This window comes from Cryptomeria japonica, chromosome 10 (genome assembly GCF_030272615.1).
Source record: "Cryptomeria japonica chromosome 10, Sugi_1.0, whole genome shotgun sequence".
In the NCBI taxonomy this organism is placed as follows: Eukaryota; Viridiplantae; Streptophyta; class Pinopsida; order Cupressales; family Cupressaceae; genus Cryptomeria; species Cryptomeria japonica.
This window is the reverse complement of record NC_081414.1, coordinates 310782808-310799830: the sequence shown is the minus strand read 5'-3', so window position 1 is coordinate 310799830 and position 17023 is coordinate 310782808. Positions and strand designations below refer to the sequence as shown.

At 38.6% G+C, this 17023-nt stretch overlaps 1 protein-coding gene across 5 annotated transcripts in view; it reads left to right on the top strand.

Moving 5' to 3' along the window:
* The window catches only part of LOC131078961 (uncharacterized), a 36080-nt gene extending 33469 nt beyond the window's left edge, over nucleotides 1-2611 (top strand). For all 5 annotated transcript variants that reach the window (XM_058016819.2, XM_058016815.2, XM_058016818.2 and 2 more), the window contains one exon: nucleotides 105-2611. In XM_058016819.2, coding sequence (XP_057872802.2) covers nucleotides 105-2173 — 2069 coding nt within the window. In that variant the 3' untranslated portion in view covers nucleotides 2174-2611. The remainder of the gene's footprint in view (nucleotides 1-104) is intronic.
* The last annotated feature ends 14412 nt before the right edge of the window (nucleotides 2612-17023 follow it).

Here is a 17023-nt window from a genome sequence, read left to right as displayed (position 1 = left end):
TAGTATTTATACCATTATTCACATAAGTCTTGACAGATGAAATCAAAATTATCCCAGCTTGGTTTCTTTCTTGTTCTTGCTTGAAAATCTAAGTTTCTACGTAGGTGGGGCACTTCGTAAGTATTTGGAAGGGCTTGCAACTGCTTCAAATGTTCAGCATTATGTGAAGCATCACCCATTTGGACAGCCACCAATTAGCAAAGGAAGTCCGCATTGGGGTTTCTACAAAAAGATTATCTTATCCATGGGAGATCAGGAAGCCTCTTGGACTCCTCTACATCAGGAATATAAACTTCAAAGTGTGTCATTGGATGACACCGAAGCAGTTTTGCAGTCTGGCAATGGACAACATTCAAAATCATCTGAACACATTGACAAACGAAGAAAGAAGCGTCGATTACATCCAGCTTCCAGCACTAATGAATATTCTAGTCCTGGTATGGAAGAGGCAGAGATTGACATGGTCAATGCAGCAATTCCCAATATGGAAAAGAGTATATCTTTGGAAAATAGAGAAGTCCCTTTATACTCTGGCAATGGACAACATTCAGAATCAAGCTCATGCGTTGGCAAACAAAAAAAGAAGCGCAAAGATCGTCTAGTTACTAGCAACAATCAATCTTCAGTTCCTGCTATGGAAGAAGGGAATGGCATTGTCAATGTGGAAAAGAGTGTATCTTTGGAAAATATAAAGGTGAATATACAGTCTGGCAATGGACAACAGTCAGAATCAAGCTCGCGAAATGGCAAGCGAAAAAAGAGGCGCAGAAATCGTCTAGCTACTAGCAACAATCAATCTTCAGTTCCTGGTATGAAAGAAGAGAATGGTGTGGTCAATGTGGCAATGCTCAATGTGGAAAATAGACGAGTGAATTTACAGTCTAGCAATGGACAACAGTCAGAATCAAACTCGCGAATTGGCAAGCGAAAAAAGAGGCGCACACATCTTCTAGTTACTAGCACCGATCAATCTTCAGTTCCTGGTATAGAAGAAGAGAAGAGTGTCGTCAATGTGGCAATGCTCAGTATGGAAAAGAGTAAATCTTTGGAAAATAGAAAAGTGAATTTACAGTCTGGCAACGGACAACAGTCAGAATCAAGCTCGTGGATTGGCAAGCGCAAAAAGAGGCACAGAGATTGCCTTTTTACTGACACTGATCAATCTTCAGTTCTTGGTAAGCAAAATGAAGAGAATGGTGTAGCTGAGATGGCAATGCCTGATGTGGGAAAGAGTAGAAGTATCACTCAAGATTCTTTAAGCCAGCAACATGAATCTTGTAGAATATATAGGGGATATAAAGATGCAAATTTATCATCTGATCGTGAAGAACGTTTCTCACAGAACTCATCCTTTTCCAATCATAAAAGGAAGCATAAACGTTTTCAGGATGCCAGCATGTCTCGAGGATCTGTTCCTGCTATGGGATACAAGGAAGATGGTTTAGCTGAGGCAATAGATATCTCTATGACAAATGGATATGGTACCACTGTGGCTTCTTTCAGGCAGGAACATGAAGTCGGTGATTGTAAGAACAAGGCAGTGGCTAAACAAACTGATACAGATCACTGTGGCAACAAGCCTTATACAACATCAGTTAGAAATTTTAGTGATCCCAATAGTTTCAGATATGGCAACAAAGGTCATCATTATAATCTTATGAATTCCAATCCCCGGTCTTCCAGTCATTCCCAAACAAATAGGTTTGGTGACAACCAAGCTCCTTACATTCCAAGACGGTTCCAAGCAAACTGGGGACATCAAAATGGTGTAAATGCTAGTATTCATACAGAGGTGGCAGAGGGTGGCATTTATACAAGCAACAAAATCTATGGTGGAAATGCTGTTCATACCAACTTTCCTCCATACCCATTGGGAGGTTATATTTATAATGGACAAGATCGATGGCAAATGCAGGATGGTTTTCACTATGAACCCCCTCTCCAAAGTGCTAACCCAAGCTACTTAGGATATACAGTATGTCAAAGCTATAATCCAAACCGAGGAGCCATAGAATTCCGAGACCCAGTTATGCAAAGTCCATTTCCAAATTCTTTCTCACATGAGCAGATGCGTCCAACATATTACGGTACTCAGCATCAAGGCCATAACCATAACAGGAATTTTCATCATTGTAAGAACAATTCCAGTAGCAATCGTCGTGGACGTAGGTAAGAGTAGAGAGGAATCTCATTTTGAATGTTGTAATAATGGCAAAACTAAGCCCACAGGCAATTTGAAGTTGGGCTCACAAGATCAACAACAAATAAGCTTTTTTTGGATCAGTGGTAACAATCTTCTGTACAATGAACAAGATTGTTTGAAGAATCTGGTCACGATAGTAAAGACAATGTGCATCATAGCCTGATTCAGGTTGCTGAAGAGATTTCTCGTTATTTCTCAGCAATGCCCTTGATTGCATTGAATGGGGGAAACATTTCAGAGTTTCCAATGCATTTTAATTGAGTGGAGGTATTTGAAGTTCCAATTTTGTTAAATTTCAACACAAAATTGCTGTTTTCTGACTAGGTAGTCTTATCCTACTGAATATTCTCAATCTTGTCTATTTTTGATCATCTGTAAATTTTTTAACAAGGTTAAAATTATATATTATCTGAAAAGGGACAAGCCCCAAGGTTACATCAAGTCAGATGAACCATAATAGTATAATTTGCAACAAAATTAAGATGCCTTCTCAAGTACTAAAAAGTCAAAACATTTCAAATTAAACACAAGCATGTGATTTATAATGCATGCAAGATTTGCATCTAGCATTGCATGCAAGAAAAGTATTGTGGTTTCTAAAATCTATCTAAGTTTTTATGTGCTTTCTGATTTGAATGTTTGTTTACAAAACTACTACTGATCTCTTCCTAGTCTTGTTTTCATGCATTCTATTTACAAAGTTTTCTTCTCAAGTGCATTCCCAATTTTCGTCTTTTGTATCTTTAACTTGTCATTCACATTATACTTTCTATAAACATCAAGAAGACTCTTATGAGCACTAGTGGCTAACTCAACCATTGCGTCTCATTGTAAATTTACTAGTGTTTTTTCCTCTTTTCTTGAAGTTCACTTGGGTTCTCTTTCCAATTGTAGATTGAGTTTTACTTACCCAGCCCCAAAAATCAAACTCTCAATGTATTGCTTTTTCCCGCATGGTCTCTACCAAACCGATTCTTTTTAACATTATGTTTTTTGAAGCCATCTAGAAGACCTTTTGGAGAACTAGAAGCCAAATAAACTATAGTGTCTTTTTGTAAGTTTTCTTAAGCATTGTTTCTTCCCTTTTTTGAACTTCATTGGGTCGTTCTTTCTAATGTTAGATTGGATTTTACTTGCCCCAGCCTCAAAAATTGAACTCTGGATGTATTGCCTTTTTTGGCCCCCATGGTATCTACCAAAGTGTCCAACGTTTCTTCGTAGCCTTGGATTCACGTTTCTTCGTAGCCTTGGATTCTACTGTCGTCTGTATTTCTCTAGAACCTTTGTGTCCTTGCATATAAGTATCATTAAAAATTTTCTTATTATTTGATCGCTCAAATTTCTGTGGTTAGCTTTTCCTCCTTGCCTCTTTGATAACCTTGCTTTGTAGTCAATTTTCATGTATTACTTCCAATTTCAATTTCTTCATTTGCTTCACTTTTTTCTTATTTTCATTCCTTTCATTTTATTTGCTTTTTTTTTTTTTTTAAACCCTTCTTATCATCGTGCATTTTAACTTGCTCTGTATGCTTTTTGGTCCTTAGAGTAGCATGTTGGTGTTTTGTGATTGCAATTCGTAATCAGCTAATGCATTCACAATGGAAACAAATGCATTTATAATTTTATAATCAATTCGTTGTATGTGATGTCCCCAATTAGAAATTGGGTCAGCTAGTTTCATTATTGGCAGTGTTAACAACCTTTTTATCTGTCAGTGTATTTAACTAGTATACTTATATTAAAAGATATATGTAAAATAAGTCGAGGAGAATCATCTCTAAAAGAAATGTTCTTCTAAAATACTAAACATCAAGAATACAAATCCATTAAAGTCCTACATGCAAAAAGTTGTGAATCTAGCTGGAGACAAGTGGTGAGGGTTCTATTTTATTTGGAGTAATAAAATAACACTTCCACAAAAGGCTGAAACATGACATATTTAATGCTTTTACCTGTCATTTGCTTGTCAAATTATTTCAAAAATGGATTTTTGTTTATGAACATTTTGATGTCATTGTAAATGCCTCTCGACATAATTAATTAATTAAATAAATTATTAAATGAATAATAAATAGAACTATTAAATGATTTTCTTATAGGCCGACTTGTTTTTGGGCCTGTGCAATCTTTGGCTGACCTTAGGCCAACCTGGAAAAGTTGTAAATTCAAATGCCTACTAAATTCAAGTGTGATGAAAGGGCATGTGGATTTTGAAGTTTCCTGCCATGTGCACGATTTGTTTCTGGGACGTCTCCCCCGCCTGTTGACTCTACATTGCCACATCGACCACTATCCATCTGCTGCCTGGTCTATTGATGCGGACACTCCATTCTATATGGCAGACCAGGCACATTCAAGGTGTGTAACTACTAGCAGAGGATGCATTATGAGGGTGTAGGTTGTAAGGGTTGTCGCTGAGGATGCAGCATTTGGTGAGAGGTGCGCCACTGTCAAGGTGCAGTCTTTAATTGGATCCTCAGTCAGAGAACATGCGGTGGTCTTGGGAGTAGTTCTCAACAGCATATCCAGATTTGAATAAATTGCAAGTTATAAGTTTGATCACAGACTGAAAAATAATTTCTGATAAGATCTGTAATAGATACCTTTCTTGAAGCTCCTATACTGGAGTTGTTGATATTTTATGAACTGACTAAATTCTAGAAATATTGTTACGAAGTATTCTACTGTTTAAATCTGCAAATTTCGTATTTCCTGTACTGGTAATTTTTAGCTAGATCTGCAAAATTTTATATGCTGGTATATCTCATTGTAGTGTAATGCTTGTTTTTTATTAAGGTAAACAGGGATTTTGAAAGGATCCTGACGCTTGTAGAGAAAGAAGGATTAAGTGTTAAAGCTCATCAAAATACATAGGACGACCATGTGAAACTAACAATAAAACAGCAACAACACAACTAAAATCAGTTTAACAAAGGGGCAATACGATTCCCAGCAGATGACCAACCCAAAGTTAAGGTGGTTTGAGGCCATATTGTTCCACTGATTTTTGTGTAACCACAACTATCTTCTTAGTCTAAATCCATCTTGCGCTAATCTCTTATTTTTGGAACTAGGAAGATCCATGTGGCCACAAGCAGTCCCATCATCTAACCTTGAATCCTCACAATATAGTCTATAGGTGCGTTCCCCTTCTTTTTTCACATCCTCAATGGTGGTGTTGCAACCCTCACCATGGCCACTTTGAAGCAACAATGACAAATAATTGAAGAGTCTTCAAATTTAATTTGAAGCACCCAATCACCCATTTTGGATGATAAGGTAATCTGTGAAGGGAATACTTTGTTTTCTTTCAAAAGAACACAAAATTTAGCAAACACCAAATGTTTAATGAATTTCGTGACCACATCTATTGCGCTATACTGCCCAAAAGTTTTGACAATGCTCATAAAAATCTCTTCATCCTAATATTCGAATGACAACCTTGAGAATCTAACCTAAACTGGAAACTTATGATTTTATCTTTTATTGGATTGAAGCTTAGACCAATTTTTTGGACATAGGTCATTCTACCACAAAAACCAATAACCTTCTAGAAGAATCCTTGAGCAATCTTTTGGATTGGAAACTGAAAATAAGAAAATTTATTCAACAAAGAAATCACCTCAACTTGACCTTTTAGTTTCCATTTTCAAAGTGTTGAAATATGTAACTAGAATCGGATTCTAGTTTAAGTTATTCATGTAATTGGGCTGGGCACATTGTAACTTATAATAATAGGGCAGGCCCTATTTGGGCGTTCAACTTATGGGGCAAGACCTATCAAATATGTAGCTTGTAATTAGTCCTTGACCTATATAATTGTAACGTGTAAAACTCTTGGCATAATATTCTTACAAGCTGACTTGGGAAAGTTAAAGGGCTAAGTCGCCTATAAATACAAGGCATCAATCATTATTCATATACATCTCTCACTCAACAAATATATCTTATTAGTGAACTACTTTTGTGATCAACGAAGTACAATCAAGTTTAGCGAACTGTTGCATATACAAGTGAATTATATCTGCACTGGCAAATCCGTCTAAGGCAGCAAATTGGAGTTCTCAAGCTGGGCGATCATCCTCAAGGTTGAGCGAATACCATCCTAGGCTGCCGAACTTGTTCAAGGGCTTGTGAAGTATGTCAAGGCTGTCAAATTCTATCTCAGATTGACAGTGACTTGCATATACACTCTGTCTTCCAGATTCAGATAAGTTTTGCTATAGTTGATGTGTGCCCTAGAAGGGTTAAATTGTAATATGGTTTTGCGCCTATTAGTAATCAGATATGAGTTATTCTTGCTGGGTTTTTCACCTCCAAGAGGGAGGCTTTCCTAGGGTACTGTTGTGTTCTTGTGTGTTATGCTATTATGTGCTTACTTTACCTTGCATTCTCATTGTTTGCTAATTTCTGCTAATCTGATTACCAAAAACTAACATGGTATCAGAGCCAGGTCCAGGCTAGGAGCCCTAAGCACACGAGAGGTGTGGCTTAAGGGGGGGTGTTGGTGTTGGAAATAAGCCACACAGAGACCGACGATGGACTGGTCCAAGAGGGGTCAGTAGCTCAGTGGTAGAGCATTCCAGCAGCATATGGAAGGTCCTAGGTTCGAGTCCTAGCTGGTCCATGTCTTAACATGGTATCGGAGCTTGGTTCAAATTAGGTGTAATCAAATTGACTATAATTATTTATCTTCTTTTTGCTCTTATCACTTCTTCAAGATGATGCACAGTCTCAGGGTTGAAGATAGGTTGGATGGAGCATGCAACTTCACATCAAGATGGCGAAACGAGAGTCCGTCTTAGAGAACTTATGAGGATGTTGCCCGTGACACCTTCAAAGGTCACATTGAAGCTGCAGTAACTGATTGCCTTTTGCTTGGCTAAAGATGTTGGCTTCAAGGTGGTTGCACATATGCTCGACTTGCCAAAAGTTGATATGGAGCGAAATATGGCGAGCCTCACAGAGTTCCTTGAGAGTCCTTCCTCTAGGGCTGATGGCCTTAAGGTTTACCCTTCTTTAGTGATTCGTGGAACTGAACTCTATGATCTCTGGAAAGCTTCTTAGCTTTGAGCGATCTCTGAGTGTAAATATGATTGTCACTGAAGATAGGCGATGTGTGATGGCGAGGGCCGAAGGCCACGCAACCATCATCACTAGATGCTTCAGTATGGTTGGAAATTCCAATACTGAGCGAGAGTATGAAAGAACGTTGGTGGACCAACCTATAACGAGATAAGTATTTTCCATGGTTGAATAATGTTCATGAATTTCTTCATATAGTTATTAATTCATGCTATAGCGAACCATGTATGATTCTAGCATTAATATTTCTCTTTGAATGCTTTTAGGACAGAGATTGCATTCTAGGGTGGATGAGCTTGATACATCCCGTGGCAAAGTCACGCAGACTGAATAATGGAGATGCAACTTATGAGACTAAGTTGGTGGTTGAAGATGTTTTCTTGGAAAAAGAAGGCTATAACATTCAGAAGGAGCGTGATGTTTCAGCTTCAGAGGGAGCTTGACATTTTAGCTTCAGAGGGAGCTTGTTAGGCTCAGAGGGAGCCTGTTTCTTTAAGCTTCAGAGGAAGCAACATTCTTTAGTTAATGCATTCTTCTAAGGGAGAAGTTTGAGGTGAAAGCCCTCGTTCCACCCTCTGTGAGTAGGTATGGTGGAGCCACCTTCTGCGAGTAGGCATGGTGGTGTTGCATTCTTCTCTGGGAGAAGTATGAGGTTAGAGCCCTCCACCTTCTGTGAGTAGGCATGGTGGACCCACCCTCTGCGAGTAGGTATGGTGGGTATCATTGAAGAAATTCCACCCTCTGCGAGTAGGCATGGTGGTTCCACCCTCTGCGAGTAGGTATGGTGGGTATCATGGAAGAAATTCCATGATGGGTTCATTCACCCTCTGGGAGTAGCTATGGTGAACGTATCATGTGTTTCATCCATGGGAGTAGCCATGGTGGTAGCCTCTATGTGACTTGGTTATTCATAGAATCCTCTCTAGTTGAGAGGGAGTGTTGAAATATGTAGCTAGAATCAGATTCTAGTTTAAGTTATTCATGTAATTGGGCTGGGCCCCATTGTAACTTATAATAATAGGGCATGCCCTATTTGGGCGTTCAACTTACGGGGCAAGACCTATCACATATGTAGCTTGTAATTAGACCTTGACCTATATAATTGTAACGTGTAAAACTCTTGGCATAATATTCTTGCAAGTCGACTTGGGAAAGTTAAAGGGCTAAGTCACCTATAAATACAAGGCATCAATCATTATTCATATACTTCTCTCACTCAATGAATATATCCTATCAGTGAACTACTTCTATGATCAGCGAAGTACAATCAAGGTCAACGAACTGTTGCATATACAAGCGAATTATATCTGCACTGGCAAATCCGTCTAAGGCAGCGAATTGGAGTTCTCAAGCTAGGAGATCATCCTCAAGGTTGAGCGAATACCATCCTAGGCTGCCAAACTTGTTCAAGGGCTTGCGAAGTATGTCAAGTCTGCTGAATTCTGTCTCAGATTGACAGTGACCTACATATACACTCTGTCTTCCAGATTCAGATAAGTTTTTCTATAGTTGACGTGTGCCCTAGAAGGGTTAAATTGTAATCTGGTTATGTGCCTATTAGTAATCGGATCTGAGTTATTCTTGTTGGGTTTTTCACCTCCAAGAGGGAGGTTTTCCCAGGGTACTATTGTGTTCTTGTGTGTTATGCTGTTATGTGCTTACTTTACTTTGCTTTCTTATTTTCTACTAATTTCTACTAATCTGATTACCAAAAACTAACATAGTATCAGAGCCAGGTCCAGGCTAGGAGCCCCAAGTACACAAGAGGTGTATCTTAAGGGGGGTGCTGGTGTTGGAAATAAGCCACACCTGGACCGACGATGGACTGGTCCAAGAGGGGCCAATAGCTCAGTGGTAGAGCACTCCAGCAACGTATGAAAGGTCCTAGGTTTGAGTCCTAGCCGGTCCATGTCTCAACACAAAGCACCCATCTTCTAACATGAATGTTGGGATGATTACCACAAAATCTTCCATCAAGCAAGTTCTTGAGCCAAGCAACAAACTTATCAATGAGAGAGTCAAGGATAACAATTTTGTGCATTTGTGCCTTCCATGACAACTTGGGCAGGAATAAAGTTTGCATTAGACAATGACAAGTTGGGGGGAGGGCTTCAAGGAGAAACTCTTTAGTTAGAGAGGAAGTGTGAGGCACCTTTGTAGCAACTTGAGCAATAGGCCCACACGCATTAGTTGAAGGACAAACCTTAAGGCATTCACTTTTGATGACACTTCCTATAGCCACTTAATAGGCCTTAGCATCTAACAAACTTGGATTGTTTGCATCCTTGGATGTCCTAGCCGCTAGAATAGAGATGTTTCTTCGTCTCACAAAGATTGATTGTAGCTTGTTGCAAAGCTACCACACTAGGAATAAACGAGTTTCTAGGAGGGTAGCAAAAAACCTCTCAAAAGAGCACTCTCAAGATCACCCAGTATTGAACCAAACAATTCTGGCAACTTGGAAGACAATTGCATCTGTGACATGAACCTTTGTGCTTCCAACTAGATTGCCTCAAGGGTCTTGTCATCATTGTCTTCATAAGGAATATCCCACTCATCCATGCTTGGCTTGTCATTTGCATGAATATTAACACCATCCGCTCAAAACTTGCTCATGCCTTGTGATTGGTTTAAAGTACTTTTCTTGCTCCCACTTTTGTTCCCACGTGATGCTTATTTGAATTGTCCCACTTAACATTTTCCCTAGTGTAATGTTTGTTGAAGGGGGATACTTTAGACCCATATCTACGAAGATCCTTGCATAATAGGCATATCTTGTCTTATTCTTGTAGGACTTGATTGTATAATGTATCTAACCAAGAATGCCCCAATACTTTCAAAAACATGCTTTGTCTAAACTCAAGAACTAATGCGTATGATCAAATCTTAAATAGTGCTCTTGATGGCATCTGAAGAAGTTGAGAAAATACAACTTCAAAGATCCCAAGAGCACCCACAAGCAAAATACCTGTCACAAGAGAAGATTGAAGACAAAAACACAATAATGGCTCCGAAGAAAAATATTATCATTTAGAGAGGGAATAGAATAGGAAAATACAATACAATCCTTATAAAAGGAGAATATGCAACCCTAAAGGGATAAAGTGTATTTAATAATATACCTACCATATTATTAAATGTCTAGGTTTAGCTTAAGCATAGAGTATAATAGACTAATAATTAAATAAATAATTATTAGCTAATACAAGATAACTCTAAAACCCCCCCTTAAGAGGAACTTAGGGAGTAGCTAAAAAACTAAATGCATGAAAGCAAAAAGCAACTACATGAAGAAGGCAAATTTGGGTCCTGACAACAAGGCCTGATGAGATACGCAATCACAACCAAATCTCTATGAACCGGAGAGATAGAGAAAACCACATGGAAAAAAACTCTATTCCAAAAAGAGATGGGAAAAGCATGGTATAAAAAAACATGAAGGAAGGAAGGCCTCAATGAGACCCCCCAAGGACAACTTCTTCACCCCAAGCATAGAGCGCAATTGAAGATAGCACGGAGATGCAAAAGGTTTAGTGAAGATGTCAACAACGTGCTCCTCTGTAGGAATGCACTCAAAGATGAGAAAGCCATCCCGAATCAACTGTCCGATGAAGTGCATGTGAAGCTCAATGTGTTTAGTCCTTTGGTGCTCCACTGGGTTGCGGGAAATGTGAATAACACTCTGATTGTCACACCAAAGAAGAGTGAGACTATTAGGAGGGAACCCAAACTCAATCATCAACTTTCGAAGCCATAAAACCTCCTAACTAGCTAACACCGCTGCTCGGTACTCAACCTCTATAGATGATAATGCAATAGCTGACTGCTTCTTGCAAGACCATGTGATAGGACCATAATCGAGGCAAAAAACAAAGCCAGAAGTAGACTTCCGATCATGAGCATCACCAACCCAATCTGAGTCAATGAAGTCAACAATGTGAGGAGATCCTAAAGTATAGTGAAGCTAAATTGTGTAGTGACCCGAATGTACCTCAAAATATGTTTGGCAGCTTGCCAATGGCTCTCATGAGGATCATGGGAGAACCTAGAGACAAGACCAATCACAAAGGAAAGATCTGGACGAGTATGTGTCAAGTACAACAAACTGCCAACCAACTGCCTGTATAAGGTAGGATCCACGGAAGGTGTAGAACAAGTGCTAGACAATACAACACCTGACTGAAATGGTGTGGGTGCAGGCTTGCAAGCAAGCATGTCAAATCTATGAAGCATATCAAGACAATACTTTTGCTGAAGTATGGAAATATCATCGAAAGACTGAATAACCTGTAGGCCCAAAAAATAGTGCAGAAGGCCAAGATCTGTCATCTCAAACTGCTCCATCAAGGCTCTCTGAATATCCTAAATCAAGGAGGACGAGATACCGGTAATGATAAGATCAACATAGAGCAAAGGATAACTATATCATCCCCGTGACATTGAATATATACTGTGGGATCAGAATGACAACGTGTGAAGAGTGTGGAGAGAAAGAAAGAGTCTATCTTCTCATACCAGGCTCGAGGAGCCTGTTTGAGACCATATAATGAACATCGAAGTCTGCAAACCAAAGAGGAATCCCGCACAAAACCCTGAGGTTGCTCCATATAAATCTCCTCATGAAGGTCTCCATGCAAGAAGGCACTCTTCACATCCATCTAAAAAACTATCCATCCCTGGGAAGTTGCAAGTGAAAGTACAAAGCGAATAGAATTCATCTTGGTGATAGGAGCAAAGGTCTCAGAGTAATCAATACCCCCGTCTGAGAAAACCCCTTCGCAACAAGACGAGCCTTGTACTTATTAATAGAACCATCCGCAACATACTTGGTACGATACACCCACTTGCACCGAACCAACTTTCTTCCTTTCAGAAGAGTACAAAGATCCCAAGTATGATTCTTCATTAAAGAGGAATACTCCTCATCCAAGGCCCTATCCCACTCTGGGTGACTTGTCACCTCTGAAATTTTTTAAGGATCATCCAAAATGGCATGACTCAGAAGACTAGAATCAGATGTCTGTGCATGAGTACGACGAGTGTCTGAAGGATCACCTGCCATAGAGCCAACAACATCACCTGTAAACCGGGCCCACTTGGGCAAAGGCTAAGTTGCGGGTGGTGGTGGGGATAGTGGACCATCATCTGTATCATCCTCAAAGAATAAAGAATCCTCAAAAGATGAAGATGGAGGGGGAGGCAGTGAGGGAGAATCCATTTGAGGAAGTCGCTCATCAAAATGGAGATCCCGCCTAAACAAGACCTCTCGAGAATCAGGATCAAACAACCTATATGCTTTAACATCCTCATAGTAGCCAACAAATATGAGTGGATGACTCTTCCTCTCCATGGCTTTCCTTTGAGCGTCTAGAATAAATGCCCAAGCCTCACTACCAAAAACTCAGAATAATGAAACATCAAGCTTGACATGGGACCAATCCTCCTCAGGAGTCAGAATGATGAAACATCAAGCTTGACATGGGACCAATTCTGAATATAAGTGGCACAATTAACTACCTCAGCCCAAAAAGCAGGGTGCATAGAACGTGACTGAAGCATACAATTGGCCATCTCCTGTAGTGTTCTATTCTTTCTCTTAGCAACACCATTCTACTGAGGAGTGTGAGGAACTGATAATTGATGTTGCAAACCATGCTCTCTGTAGAAATTTGTAAAAGCCTGATTCACATATTCTCTCCCATTATTTGTGCGTATCCTTCTGATAGAAAGACCAAATTGCTTCTCTACAAATGCCTTAAAGACTCGAAATGAATCAAAGACATCAGACTTGTACTTTAGAAAGTACACCCATTTACATCTGGAGAAGTCATCAATGAAAGTGAGCACATACTTGGACCCTGAAAAAGACGGAGTTAGAAAGGACATAAGATCACTGCGTACCAAATCCAAGGGTGCCTTAACATGTGTGGCTCTACCTGTAGGAAAAAGATCCTAGTGATGCTTGCCAAGTGCACAACCTCGACATACACCATCAGTACATGATATCTAAGGAAGCCCAATCACAAGTGCAAGTGTGCTCATCTGTTGTAAGTATCTGTAATTGACATGGCCAAAATGCTCATGCCAAAGTCTGCTCACTGAATCTGCATGTGCTACAAGAGAAACACCTGAACCATCTGGACTCTCAAAGCCATCAAATCAGTATAACCGAGAATTAGGATCAACACTGCAAGTAGCCACAACCAAATCAGGATCATGGAGCTCTCTAATAACCACATCACGTGGTGAGAACTCAACTATTTTACCAGAGCCAGAATGACAAATCTGATAAACAGAGAGGAGGTTCGTCAAAATGTCAGGAACCAAAAGAACATCCTGAAAACAACCACCTGTCAATGGAATAGAACCTGCACCTGAAATTGAAAGTTGTGTTGAGTCACCAACTGCAATCTGTAAAGTATCACTATAAGCAAGTGAGGTAACAAGCTGCTATGAGTGTGTCATGTGGTGAGAAGCCCCTGAATTAATAATCCAAGTGGATGCAGAAGTAATAGCTTGTGCAGAAAGAGCATGTCCTTTTCCTATAAAAGAGGAAGATGAAGGCTGACGAGAAGAAATATGTTGTTGTTGCATGGTTTCCTCTAAAGCCTCTAATCATTTCCAACACCGAAAAACTGGATGTCCTTCCTTGCCATAGAAACTGCAAAGTTCATCTGATTTATTCTTTGTTTTGGAGGAAGTCTCACCAGACTTAGAAGATTTTTCCTATTTGGGATAAGACTTTGGTTTATAATCAGACTTAGGTGGTGGCTTGGAGGAACTCTCAGTGCCAGCTAAATCCTTCTTAGGCTTCGATTTCTGCTTCTTGTTCTCTTTATATGTCTGAGCAACCAATGCTTTGATCTTTGATCTTGTGAGAGTGTCCAACTGAGATAGGTGAGCCTTCTCACAAGTCAAGCGATCACAGAACGCATCAAAAGTAGGTATGGTGAAGCGTGTACCCAAGGCATCCATAGTAGAATAAAATGTGGAAGCAAATATCTGATAGGGACCTTGAAGCTTAGAGAGAATCAGGTAGATACACTCTGTGTCTATCTTATTTTTATCACAACTATGGAGATAGTTCTGGTGGTTTTACACTTGTTCAGAAAGTCCCCAATATGAGGAAAAGACTCAGGTAACAAGGAAGAGAGCTCTGCTTCAATCTGTAATGCTCTGAACTCATTGATAGTACCAAAGAGAGTATCAAATTTGGACCACATAGCCCGAGGAGTGAGCAAACCATCAAGGTGAAAAACCAGATGTCTGTGCATGAGTACGACGAATCGTTAAGCCTGGGTGAGCCGTTAAACTGCCCAAATATATATATATATATATTCTCAAAAAACGTGTCCTTGAAGGGCCAAAATAAAAAATAATTTCCAGAGCCAAAGTTGTCCAAATTGGACAAATTTTATATGAAAATGGGGGTTTTTGGGTTTTCTGAGTTCAACGGTGAGCTCCGTTTGAGTTAAAAATGCCCTGAAGAAAGAAGCAACCCAAATCCAAAATAAAACTTTAAAAAAACTGAAACCCTTGCCTCCAAAAAAAAAATCTTCTGAAAAATCAAGTACAAGAAGCAATAGATGTAGACACTAATACCATGAAGAAGTTGAGAAAATACAACTTCAGAGATCTCAAGAGCACCTACAAGTAAAAATACCTGTCACAAGAGAAGATTGGAGACAAAAACACAATAATGCCTTCGAAGAAAACGATTATCATTCAAAGAAGGAATAGAATACAAAAATACAATACAATCCTTATAAAAGGAGAATATGCAACCCTAAAGATGTGTAACCCTAAATAAACCCTAAAGGGATAACATGTATTTAATAATTAGAATAATTATTAAATACCTACCATATTATTAAATGCCTAGGTTTAGCTTAAACATAGAGTATAATAGACTAATAATTAAATAAATAATTATTAGCCAATACAAGATAACTCTAACATCATCTCTTATAGTGGTATAAAACCAAAGTGCCAATATATCATGGTCTTCTTTTGTTCTTTGTATTTCTTGTATCTTATTCAGAAGAATCATAATATTGTCCCTTAATTCAAGTCTATTATGATTTTACAAGATGCTTTGTACATTCACATGATATCACTTCTTAAGCAAGTTCTGTCACAATCATTAAACATTGAGTTACCCACATGTCTTGCCCATGATGGAAATCCTCTGAATTCTCTTGGTTGATACAACCCTTGGCTCTTTATTTGGCATTCTCTATAGAAACACCTCTTTTCCATCCAAGTAAAACTTTAATTCCATGATCTATAAGTTTTGTGTGATCTATCTTAATGATTTCAACCACTAGATGCCTAGGAGCATATTTGTGTCCTATGCAAATGACATAAAAGTCCTTCATATTCCACCCCCCCTGATTAAGATTTAGCTACTATATATTCCTATTGCATTATATGGTGAAAATATAAACCACCATAACATTGGATACTTTTAATGAGTCCTCTATCTTGAGGCCTCATTTGGCCACCTGTCCCTCATCAATGAAGTTATAAGTAGCACTTGTGCTAATGATTAGTCAGTCTTTGACCTCACAATACCCCATAGATGCAAAATGGATTATATCCCAAAGTACTAGAGAGCATGGCAAGAGTGTCTCCTAGGATGACCTCTTCCCCTTTCAATTAATCTTCTTCTTCCATCTCCTACTTGGGTTTTTCATTATGCGGTTTGCATTCCTCAAATCTCAATTCATCATTGAAACATAAAAATAGAGGATCAAGTTTCATAATACATATGTCACCACTATGATTCATTCATGGGTTTTATTTTTCAAGGGAGAAAGGGTTTTTCATACATACAGTAGGTATAAATTGACATAGGGGTTCCCCTTACACAATGATACTACTTGATGCCTATTAAATTCTTATAGCTAAAACACACTTTCATGCAATCGATAATGTAAATACAAGAAGCTAAACTATATCCCAAATTTGATAAGGAGGACATGAAAGCACATTTAATTCTCCAAATTGAATTCACAAAAAAAAATTATTTATGTGAATGATGTGTGCTTTTTCATATTTTTGATGATCATGGCTTTTTTCCAAGCCTGATTTTCTCTCTTCGGTCATACTCTCTCTCATCTTTGGAGGGTAAACTCTATCCTGCATTCACCTCAAGAAATCAAGAGCGTAGTTAGTTCACTATTAAAACACATACGTACATATAAACATATTTGTATGTTAGCATAAATCTTTGGGAAACATTAAACATTATATTCCATTTAATCATTGTAAGCATTAAAGACTCATTTACATTAATTTATATTGTGTTAATTAACATATTCTAGACCAAAATGTTAAATCAACATATTCTTAATTAACAATAATCCATATTTCCAAACTAGAACTAAAGTACAAATAAAAAATTACATAGTCGAGAGGGTTAAAAAATGGGATTTAGCACATTTGATAAAGAGAATAGTCAATCTTCTCTCTTTAAAGTCTACAACAATTAACAAAAACTTATTAAAATTTGCTACATAGTTCTTCATTGAACCATATTGTTTATGTGCTTTCTTTTGTACTGATGCATAAGTTGAGAATTTGATAGATCCATCATAGGGAGAAAGTGTTAACCTCCCCAAATCTTGTTGCACATCTCTCTAAAAAGCTTGTGGGCTAGGCTCGGGTATGTAACCATTATGAGACTTCTTCATGGTCGTATAATTGGTGAACAAAATTTACTTCAAATATCCT